Source organism: Mobula hypostoma, chromosome 7 (assembly GCF_963921235.1).
Source record: "Mobula hypostoma chromosome 7, sMobHyp1.1, whole genome shotgun sequence".
NCBI lineage: Eukaryota > Metazoa > Chordata > Chondrichthyes > Myliobatiformes > Myliobatidae > Mobula > Mobula hypostoma.
In genome coordinates, this window is record NC_086103.1 from 88,978,194 (window position 1) to 88,990,562 (window position 12,369).

General features: G+C 42.6%; 1 protein-coding gene across 4 annotated transcripts in view; it reads left to right on the forward strand.

Annotated features, from left to right (window-relative positions):
* The window catches only part of LOC134348977 (serine/threonine-protein kinase 32A-like), a 343,099-nt gene that overhangs the window by 88,535 nt on the left and 242,195 nt on the right, over positions 1 to 12,369 (forward strand). For all 4 annotated transcript variants that reach the window (XR_010018548.1, XM_063052790.1, XM_063052792.1 and 1 more), the window contains exon 2: positions 3,014 to 3,069. Coding sequence is in view for 3 of the 4 variants with exons in the window: in XM_063052790.1 (XP_062908860.1) it covers positions 3,014 to 3,069 (56 nt within the window). In the remaining variant the exon portion in view is untranslated. The remainder of the gene's footprint in view (positions 1 to 3,013; positions 3,070 to 12,369) is intronic.

The window sequence follows — 12,369 nt, forward strand, 5'->3', positions numbered from 1 at the left end:
AGAAAAGCATCTCACAGGAGATGATCATGCTGTCTTGTTAATTGAGCAGTAGGTGTCGTATTAACAGCTGAGCTTACTAGTTCAGACCACGTAAGATCTTGGCACAGAATGATATTCTGTGTAAAAGATCTTTCTTTGTTTCCTGAATAGTGAGTAAAAGGGAAATGTAGAAGTCTTTACAGCAGAGCTGGGATAAGTGTAAATTATACTAGATAAGACAGGGATAGGAAAAGAGAGAAAATTAGCAGCTAGAAAGAGAAAAGTAGATAATGAATTATATTGTAGGCAGTGTCATATTCACAGGCATCATGCGTGAACATATTGTGATATATGTTAACTCATTGAGTCCAAAATGGCTGGAATTACCATGAAACATTTCAGAATATATCAACAATGCCCCTGAAGCCCTGCTGTATCCGACACCTCTAGTTCACAAGATATACTTCAACAGGAAGATGAGAAAAAGGAAAGAGCATTCTGACAGGCTGCATCACTGTCTGCACAGGACTGAAAGAAGCCATAGACGGTTGTAAGTTTAGTCGGCTCCATCTTGGGCACTAGCCTACAAAGTACCCAGGACATCTTTAGGGAGTGGTGTCTCAGAAAGACAGCATCCATTATTAAGGACATCCAGCACCCAGGGCATGCTCTTTTCTCGCGGTTACCATCAGGTAGGAGGTACAGAAGCCTGAAGGTGTACATTCAGCGATTCAGGAACAGCTTCTTCCCCTCTGCCATCCGATTCCTAAATGGACATTGAACCTGTGAATACAACCTCACTTTTTAAATATATATTATTTCTGTTCTTGCACGATTTTTAATCTATTCAATATACATATACTGTAACTGATTGACTGATTTATTTATGTATTATCAGTTTTTCCTTCGATATTATGTATTGCATTGAGTTGCTGCTGAGTTAACAAATTTCATGACATGATTATATAGTTATATCCGTGATGATTAACCTGATTCTGATATTACAGGGACAATGCAGGTAAATGTTGAGTGGCACATCAATTAATGCTAATTCTGCAACAGATCTAGGGACCAAGGCTCACTCCTGACCTCTGTACTAACTATGTGGAGTTTGCATGTGATCTTCCTCATTCCAAAGATGCGGTGGGTGGTTTGTTATTCAGCTATGTAAATCATTCTTGAAGTGGAAAAGAACCTGTGAGAATTATAGAAGTGAGCATAAGCCCCGTGTCTGTGCCAAACATCAGAAAGTTTTTACACTAATTCCGATTTCATTCTCATCTCCTACACTAGGATATGAAAGGTACCACATCTACATGGGCAAGTGGGAATGAATAGGTTAGAGGGAAATAAATAGAAGAAAGGGACTGATGGGATTGCTCTGAGTATCAGCATTGACACGATGTGTTGAACAACCTCCTTCCCACATGATAAAATATTGCATAATATACTGATGCTATCCTTGTAAGGGGTTTCTTCTTTTATGTTACTGCGAAGGCTAACAAAATGGCTTCTTTGTTATGTTATAATTAAAATGGCTTTTCTGTAATAATAACTGTGATGTAAGGAGTTCTCTCTCTCTCTCTGCTTGTTTGGGTTATATTATTGATAAGAGAGGGAACTAACCAATTGGGATAGATGTTATTCTTTCTTGTGTGTCTGTAAGCTATTGTTTTCGCGGGCTTTGGCACAGAAGGCGCGACGGGAACAAAGAGAGGAAACGCGATGCTATGACCCTGGGCGGCGGTACCGACCCTGAGCGGGAGTCCGAGGACCAGGGTCTTCGGCGAGGAGAGGAGACGAAGACAGACTCGTGTGGAGCGTCTGGTCGACCACCATGGTCGGGAGGTCGGAGGGGATCGGATGGTGGAAAGAAGACTCCGTTAATTGAGCTCCAACTGTTGTGCACAAAGTGGTTGAACTTTGATAAATTTGGCGCCTTTTATTTTCCTTTTATATGTTATCTCTATTAATTACACAGTTCCAGTAAGATCTATAAAGTGTAATCATTTAATCGCATATGGTGTATTGTCTGTTATTTGGCAGGGTCGGGTACATCACACAGCATCCACACAAACTTGATTACCCAGTTTGGCGGGGCCGAAGGCTGCTCCCCCTAGATGAAAGCGGGTTGAGTGAGCCTGAGGCTTACCAGGGGGCTACAGATGCTATCCTTGTTAAAGTTGGCTGAAGAGACTGGAATTCTGTATGTCATTTTGCTGAATTATTGAACCATTATTTCACTGAGAAGTATTTTGTTTTTTATTTTACATTTTCTTTTATTTTTCATTTTACTGAATCGTGTGGATAGGAAGATCAGTTTCTTCTTTGGTCATGGTTCCAACAATAACTTATGAAGTTCTACTATCTGGTACACATGCCCAGTAATTGTTTAATGGATGTTTTCCTCGCCTCTTATACCTGGACAATGAGTGCAAGCTTCATGTTAAAGCCTAGTCAATTGATAGCAGCCATCTAGTCAAATGTTAACCAATCAATGTTTTGGGTCAAGATCTGAACATTGACCATCACTTGACCTCCACAGATGACCCGAGTTCTTCAGCTGTTTTTGACGTGAACTACTCATAAGTTATGTAGAACTAGGTTTGAGAACAAGTTCAGGGTTCAAACCACCTCACACACTTAAACATTTCCTTGTCAGTTAGGTACAATCTACTAGTTTCCAATTTCTCAAAGGAGGAGTTGTGTTTAACTGTTACAACATCCTTCAGTTTTTGTTATTACGGAGCTATATAGTAGTAAGAAGTGGAATACAAAGGGAAATTAAAAGCACTACACACACACACACTTGGAAGATATATAATCTTTAAAATAACTACTTGACCCATTCTGTATTTACAAATGTGTAAGAAATAACCAGTCCTGCAAAACAAATTGCATGTCTCTGCCTCATCAAGAGTGATTGGCAAGATCATCATTGCCAAAAATAAATTTTTATATTCATGATGATAGTGGCTCAGAGTGGTGATAGCAGAAATATATTGTGAACTGACTCACCTTTCATTCCTTACAGTGAACTTTGACCACTTCCAGATCTTAAGAGCAATTGGCAAGGGCAGCTTTGGAAAGGTAAGGGATTCTGCGACTTTGCACCTTCATAGTACAATGCTGATACCTACAGAATTATCCTTCTGTCTCTTTCAACAAGACCAGAGAGCTGTGAAAAATCTGGAATCGAGTATTTTGAGATTGCTAGACTTTTGCACTCTTAAGAGAACTGATCTGGGAACCGGGTGTGAAAATAAAAGACGAGGTGCAGGTTTAGGTTTAGCCCTGATCTCATTGAATGGCAGAGCACACTTGACTGCCTGAATAGGCAGCTGCTATTTCTTATATTTTTATGTTCTTGGTGTTGCATCATCTCTATTGACTGTGATTGAATTTTCAATGAAGTGTGTTGGGAAAGTCAGCAAATAAATTAGTGACTCAATCTTTATTCCATTGGAACTCTAACATTTACAGGGTGGACTGATTATGAATCAGAACAGAAAGTTAACTTCAAGCCATATCACACCAGGTCACTTTGATGTGGTAAACTGACATTTAATTAGGTTCTACTTTGCCAACTAAAATGCCATGATAAAAACGTCAAGGTAGCTAAATGGATATTCACTTACTCTTTAAATGCTATTTTGTGAAGCACTGATATTTCATAAATGTAATGTGGGTATTTATGTGCATGCTTGTGAGAAAGGGAAACTCGTGTCATGGAATAGATATACCATAACCTATTAAGATCATCAAGCTCAACTTGCCAAAGGATGCCCCCAAATGTCAAGAGGTAACAGAAGACAATAAGCTTTTTAATAATTCTCCAGGAATTGCTCTTTGCACTTAATTTTCTTCCCCAAATCTTGATTTGGAGGACAGCATCCTTCCTGTCTATCATAATCAATGCACACTAATGCAGTGAGGGTTTTTATTAAGACATGCCTATGCCTTGCTATTACTCTCTGCACCTCGGAGCAAGTTGATGTTTGAAGAAGGGCTGTGAAATGAGGTGTGACTTACAAAAATAAAATGAATATTGTAAAATGATGTCATTGAGAACACTGCGTAACTGCATGGCTATGTTGAAGGTCTATGACCCTCAGATTAATCTCAAAAAAGTGCAAACTAGAACTTGAGGAAAGAGAGCAGAGCCTGAAAATGAACTAAGATGCAGACCTAGCAGTTGTCAAAACAGGAGTCAATTCAAAATCACAGGGTAGTCCCAGATCAGATATATTGGAAAGTGCAGGCATGTGCTGTATGTTTTCTATGTTTCTATGTTTCTATTCTGGGGCTGTTCCCTCTGGTGCTAGACTCACCCACTATAGGAAACATCCTCACCACATCCACTCTGTCTAAGCCATTCAATGTTTGATAGGTTTCAATGAGATCCCCCCTCATTCTTCTAACCTTCAGTGAGTACAAGCCTCAAGCCAGCAAATGCTCCTCATATATTAACCATTTCATTCCCAGGATAATTCTTGTGAACCTCCTCTGGACTCTTTCCAATGCCAGCACATCATTTCTTAGATAAGAGGCTCAAAACTGCTCAGGTGTGTCTGACTGATGCCTTATAAAATCTCAGCAGTACATTCTTGCTCTAATATTCTAGTCTTCTTGAAATGAATGCTAACGTTGCATTTTCCTTCCTTACCACTGACTCAACTTGTAAGTTAACCTCGAGCGAATCCTGCATAATGACTTCTAAGTCCCTTTACACCTCTGATTTTTGTATTTTTTCCCCATTTAGAAAATAGATAATGCCTTTATTGCTTCTATCAAAGTGCATGATCATACACTTCCCTACACTATATTCCATCTGCCATTTCTTTGCCCAAGTTCTTTTGCAGACTCCCTGCTTCCTCAACACTACATGACCTTCCACCTATCTAGCTATTGTTTGCAAACTTGGTTACAAAACCATCAATTCCATCATCCTAAATGTTGACATATAACATGAAAAGAAGCAGCCCCAATACCGACCCCTGCGGAACACCACTTATCACCGGCAGCCAACCAGAATAGATATCCCCACTCTTTGTTTCCTACCAATCAGCCAATCTTTTATTCATGCTGGTATCTTTCTTATAATGTCATGGGCTTTTATCTTTTTAAGCAGCATCATGTATGCCATCTTGTGAAAGGCCTTCAGAAAATCCAAGTACACATCATCCACTGACCTCCTTTATTTACCCCGCCTGTTATTTCCTCAAAGAATTTCAATGTATATGTTAGGCAAGATTTTCTCAAGTATCCCGAAACCTCATCCTTAAGAATGGACTCCAACATTTCCCAACCGCTGAGGTCAGGCTAACTGGTCTATTTTTGTCTTTTGTCTCCCTCCCTTGTTGAAGAGTGCAGTGACATTTGCGATTTTCCAGTGCTTCAAAACCGTTCCAGAATCTTGTGATTCTTGAAAGGTCATTACTAATGCCTCTACAATCTCTTCAGCCACCTTTTATAGAACTATGGTGTGCAGTCCCTCTGGTCCAGGTGACTTATCTACCTTCAGACTTTTCAGCTTCCCAATAACCTTCTCCTTAATAATAGCAATGACACTCACTTCTGCCCCTGACACCCTCAAATATCTGGCAGGCTGCTAGTACCTTCCACAGTAAAGACTGATGCAAAAGATAGGTTTGATAACAGAATATACACATGAGGAATTAATGTCCTCCACGTAGTGTTTGGGTATAGAGTCAGAGATTCGTACCCCACGGAAGCAGGCTCTTCTGCTCAATTGCCCATGCCAACCACAATTTCCATCGAAGCTAGTCCCATTTGCATATGTATGGCCTATATCTCTCTAAACCTTTCCTATCTATGTTCCTGGCCAAGTGCCTTTAAATTGTTGTCAATGTACCTCCCTCAACTATCTCCTCTAGCAGCTCATTTCATTACACTGACCACCACCTGACTGAAAAAAATTGCCCTGCATTTTCCAATCAAATCTTTCCCATCTCACTTTAAATCTATGTCTTCTAGTTCTTGGTTCCCTAACCCCGGGAAAAAGACTGTGCACATTGAGCCCTACTTGTGTCTCTCGTTGTTGTATACACCCCCATAGCTCACCACTAATTCTATGCTCCAGTGAAAAAGTCCCAACATGCTCAACAGAGGTGATTGGTGAAGGGGTTAGTCAGGTAGATGACTGGGGATTGACAGACCTGGACAGGAAGGGCAGGTGAATCAGCAGGAGGAAGCGATCTCAGTATGGTCAGGCTTAGTACTCATTGTCAAACACCTATGATGTTCATGGGCCTCCATGAGCTATGTAGTTTTGCACATGCAATGACAAACAAGCATTGCCCCACCACTTAATGTTATTCCATGCCCTAACTTGGTAGAATTTCTCAATACACTTCCTCTTTCCCTTTCAAAACATTCCTTAAGACCTTCCACCTTGACTAATTGAAGAATTAGTGTTGTAGTATTTTAGATTATGAAGACACGTAGTCCCCTTGTATGGTAATTTCGTAATGCATGCATTAAGAAACGATACATTATTTCTTCCGGTGTGATATCACGATACACAGGACAAACCAAGACTGAAAAAACTGACAAAACCACATAATTATACATATAGTTACAACAGTGCACAATACCATAACTTGATGAAGAAGTCCGTGAGCACAGTAAAGTTCAAAGTTTCTCAAATATCCCACATCTCACGCAGTCGGGAGAGGGAAGAAAAACTCTCCCTGCCTTGCCGACCACAATCCGACTCTGAGTCATCCGAAAACTTCAAGCTCTGATCAGCTCTCCGACACCGGGTACTGAGCGCCATCTCTGTCCGAGCGATTCGACCTCTTTCTTGGTCGCCAAAAGCAGGCAAGGCCGGGGATTTTGAGGCCTACCCTCCGAAAGATTCCCAACCACACAGTAACGACAGCAGCGGACGGGCATTTCAGAAATTTCTCCAGATGTTCCTCTGTGCTTTCACATCCGTTCTCCATCAAATCAGAAATTGTCCACGGCCCCTATTTAACAGATACGACATCATTTTTCACCGGAGAGCTACGCGTGCGCGGCGCGCTGCCATCTTCTCCTCCTTGAGAGTATTATATCAAAGTTCAAAAAGTTCAAAGTAAATTTATTTTCAAAGAACATATATGTCAGCATATACAACCCTGAGATTCATTTTCTTGTGGGCATACTCAATAAATCCATAATAGAATAATAACCATAATAGAATCAATGAAAGACTGCAGCAACTTGGGCATTCAACCAATGTGCAAAAGACACAAACTGTGCAATACAAAAAGAGAAATAATAATAAATAAATATGTAATAAATATAGAGAACATGAGATGAAGAGTCCTTGAAAGTGGGAAAATTTCAATAAAGTGAAGTTGAGTGAAGTTACCCCCTTTGGTTCGGGAGCCTGATGTAATAACTATCCCTGAACCTAGTTGTGTGAGTCCTGTGGCTCCTGTAACTTCTTTCTGATGGTAGCAGTGCGAAGAGAGCATATCCTGGGATTAGGGGGGTCCTGGTGATGGATGCTACTTTCTGCCACAACATTTTGTGTCGATATGCTCAATGGTTGGGAGGTCTTTACTTGTGATGGACTGGACCGTATCCACTACTTTTTGTAGGATTTTCCATTCAAGGGCATTGGTGTCTCCATACCAGGCTATGAAGCAATAAGTCAATATGCTCTCCACTACGCCATTATAGAAGTTTGTCAAAGATTTTGATGTCATGCCGAATCTTCACAAACTCCCAAGGAAGCAGAAGTACTGCTGTGATTTCTTAGTAATTGTCCCAGGACAGGTCCTCTGAAATGATAACACCAAGGAATTTAAAGTTGTTGACCCTCACCACCTCTGAAACTCCAATGAGGACTTCTGGTTTCTCCTCCTTAAGTCAATCATCAGCTCCTTGGTTTTGCTGATGTTGAGTAAGAGGTTGTTGCTGTTACACCACTCAGCCAGATTTTCAGTCTCCCTCCTGTATGCTGATTCATCACCACCTTTATTTGGCCTACGACAGTGGTGTCGTCAGCAAACTTGAATATAGCATTGGAGCTGCGCTTAGCCACACAGTCAGAAATGAAAAGCAAGTAGAGCAGTGGGCTATGCACACAGCCTTGTGGTGCACTTGTGATGATCGAGACTGTGGAGGAGATGTGGTTGCCAAAACGAACACACCAAGGGAGTGTTTGTAACATACACTTTTCCTGTCATTTAGGGCGTGAAGAGTGACAGATGGAATTGTATTTGAGAAATTAATGATATTTGATCATCCCTTAAAGTCTTTAAATGTCTAAACAGTCTAAATGAGAAAAACAAATATGAAGCAATGAAATGGCTGAGGTATAGAAAACCTGCAGCACAATACAGGCCCTTTGGCCCACAAAGCTGTGCCAAACCTGGCTTTACCTGAGAAATTACCAAAGGTTACCCATAGCACCCTAGTTTTCTGAGCTCCATATACTGTACCTGTTTAGGAGTCTCTTAAAAGACCCTATCGTATCTGCCTCCACCACCATCGCTGGCAGCCCATTCCACACACTCACCACTCTCTGCGTAAAAGAACTTACCCCTGATATCTCCTCTGGACCTATTTACAAGCACCTTAAAACTGTGTCCTCTTGTGATAGCCATTTCAGCCCTGGGAGAAAGCCTCTGACTATGCACATGACCAATGCCTCTCATCGTCTTATACACCTCTATCAGGTCACCTCTCATCCTTCGTCGCTCCAAGGAAAAAAGGCCAAGTTCACTCAACCTGTTCTCACAAGGCATGCTCCCCAATCCAGGCAACATCCTTGTAAATCTCCTCTGCACCCTTTCTATGGTTTCCACATCCTTCCTATAGTGAGGTGACCAGGACGGAGCACAGTACTCCAAGTGGGGTCTGACCAGGGTCCTATATAGCTGCAACATTACCTCTCGGCTCCTATACTCAATCTCACGATTGATGAAGGCCAATGCACTGTATGCTTTCTTAACCACAGAGTCAACCTGCGTAGCAGCTTTGAGTGTCCTATGGACTCTGACCCCAAGATCCCTCTGATCCTCCACACCGCCAAGAGTCTTACCATTCTGTCATCATATTTGAGACTTGGTCATGGAATTTGAATATAACAGTTGTGTATTGTGTTCTGTGAATATTTGGAGATGAGAAAGTAAAATTAATGGACAAAATCATTACTAGTTGCTAAGATGCAATTTCACTTACTTTGATTGAACTTTCTAAGAAAATGTAGTAAGGACCATTACTTAAAACAAATCAAAGTTCAACGTTCAAGGTTAATTTATCAAAGTAAATACATATTACCCTATATTGCCTCGAGGCATTAACATGAAAACATGAAATACCATTGAACTTCACAAAAAAGCTATACCCAAACAGGTAAAGATTGACAAACAACCAATTTGCAAACAAAGACAAACTGTGCAAATTATTAAAAAATGCTGAGAACAAGAGGTTTAATGAGTCCTGGAAATTGAGTCTGTAGGTCGTAGAATCAGTTTAGCCTAGTGTGGTTGAAATTATCTATACTGGTTCATGAGCCTGATACCTGCTGCTGAAGCTAGAGGTATGGAACTCCTATACGTCCTGCCTGATGACAGTAGTGAGAAGAGGGCCTGGCTAGATGGTGGGGGTCTTTGATGATGGATGCTGCTCCATGTAGTGACAGTACTCCATGTAAATAGACTCATTGGCAGAGAGGGTTTTGCCCGTGATGGACCGGCTTGTATCCACCACTTTGTGTAGCCTTTCCTTTCCTAGACATTAGTGTTTCCATACCAGGTCATTCTTCTCATAAATTTGCTTTATAGAAGTCTCTGGTTTCATATGTGTAGATGCTCTTGAGATCTGTTTTATTTCAGTCTTTTCCAACATTCTGATATAATTAAGTTATATAAAAAACGTTAATTGCTATATACCTGGATATTCGGTACTGTAAAAAGGATTATTTGAACAATGAGATTGAAAGCCTCCATCTACTGAAAGAATGAATTAGAGTTGTATGTCTGTCATGTTGAAGTATGTGGTTCACGACGGTTGCAGGAATTTTATTACCCAGTGCGAGCTGACATTCCAAGCCCAGCCTGGTTGTTTTGGTGATGATGTGTGAAAACTGGCGTACATGGCCAATCTTCTAGATGGTCCTCCACTCAACCTGTTCAGCACTTTATGGCAGCAAGGATACCCTGCAACCAAGTCGTTCTGACATTTCGTGGCAGAGTTAAGGAGGGTTTTTGACCTTCCAGTATGGGGTCAGGAAGCTGCCCACTGACTCTTGGGCCTGCGCCAAGGCAGAGGAATGCGAGAGCCTATGCAGTCAAATTCCATACGCTTGTAGTAGAGACGGATTGGAATGAGCTCTCTCATCACTGGCTTCCAGCATGGACTGAACGCAAGGGTCCAGCATGAGATCACTGTCCAGGACAAGCAGGATAGTCTGGATGACCTGATTAATCTGGTTATTCGAGTTGACGACCCGGTAACTGAGTGGCGCAGGGAAAGAATGTTTCAAGCTTCCTACTGATCACCGTCTTTCCTCGCCCTCTCTCCCTCCCTCACCACCTAGCACCCAGTCCACGGAGGAGCCTATGCAAGTCGGGCACTTGTGCCTGTCTCAGGCGGAACGAGAGTGGCGCAGAAGAATAGGTTCCTGCCTGTGGCAATCCAGGACATTTCCAGGCGGCACGTTCCGAGTGACCGGTAAAGGAAAATACCCGTCAGCAAGGAGAGTAATCCTGATGGGTCGGTTCTCTCTTCAGTCAGCTTCTCCCAATTTTGTAATGCTCACATCTTCCTTGTCGTGGAGGTCTCAGATCATGGACTTAGGGTGTCTATCAACTCCGGTGCAGCTGGGAATCTCATGGATATCTCTCCAGCTCAGAGTTGGGGAGTTCTGACTCAGGAATTAAGGGAAAGATCAAAGTCAAGGCTTTGGACAGTCGACGTTTGGGCACCGGTCACCAACCCCTCCAACTTGTGCTACCATCATGAAGCAGTCTCTTTCTATCTGGTTGATTTGCCTGAACTGCCACTGGTACTGGTCTGGCCTATATGTGACTCCAGACCCACAACAAGTGGCCTAGCAAGCCATTCTGTGGTATCCAACCGCTAAAAAGAAAATAAGGAATGAACCTGGATGGATCACCTGCCGTCGACCTCAGCACTGGAAATGACAATGGCAAACCAGCCCTGTCGATTCTGCAAAGTCCTTCTTACTAACATCTAGAGACTTGTGCCAAAGTTGGGAGAGCTGCCTCACAGACTAGTCAAGCAATAGCCTGACATAGTCGTACTGACAGAATCATACCTTACAGTTAACATTCCAGACTCCACCATCACCAATCCTGGATATGTACTGTCTCACCGGCAGGACAGGCCTAGCAGAGGTGATGGCACAGTGGTATAGAGCAGAGAGGTAGTTACCCTGGAAACTCTTATCATTGACTCTGGACCCCATGAAGTCTTACGGCACCAGGTTAAAAATGGGCAAGGAAACCTTCTGCTGATTACCACATACCGTCCTCCGTCTGCTGATGAATCAGTACTCCTCCATGCTGAGCAGCACTCGGAGGAGGCATTGAGGGTGGCAAGGGCACAGAATGTACTCTGGGTGGGGGACTTCAATGTCCATCACCAAGAGTGGCTCGGTAGTCCCAATACAGACCGAGCTGGTCAAGTCCTACTGGACATAGACAGGGACTACAGCAGGTGGTGAGGGAACCAACAAGAGGGAAAAACACGCTTGACCTCATTCTCACCAACCTGCCTAACACAGAAGCATTCTGTCCATGACAGCATTGTTAGAAGTGACCACTGCACAGTACTTGTGGAGACTAAATCCCATCCCCACATTGAAGAAACCCTCCACTGTGTTGTGGGCACTACCACCGATTCATTCCACGTGATATCAATAAAAAGGCTGAAAGCACTGTATACTGCGAAGGCTGTGGGCCCAGACAAAACCCTGGCAATAGGCCAGAAGACTTGTGCTCCAGGACTTGCCATGCCAATAGCCAAGCTGTTCCAGTACAGCTACAACACCGGCATCTACCCGGCAATGTGGAAAATTGCCCAGGTATGTTCTGTACACAAGAAACAGGCCAAGTCCAACCCAGCCAATTACCGCCCTATCAGCCTACTCTCAATCATCAGCAAAGTAGTGGAAGGTATTATCAACAGTGCTGTCATGCAGCAGCTACTCGGCAATAACCTGCTTACGGATGCCCAGTTTGGGTTCCATCAAGGCCGCTCAGCTCCTGACCTCATCACCTCTGTGGTCCAAACATGGATCAAAGAGCTAAATACCAGAAGTGAGGCGAGAGTGATAGCCCTCAACATCAAGACAGCATTTGACCGAGTAATCCAGGGAGCGGGAAATGCAGAATCAAATATCGCTGT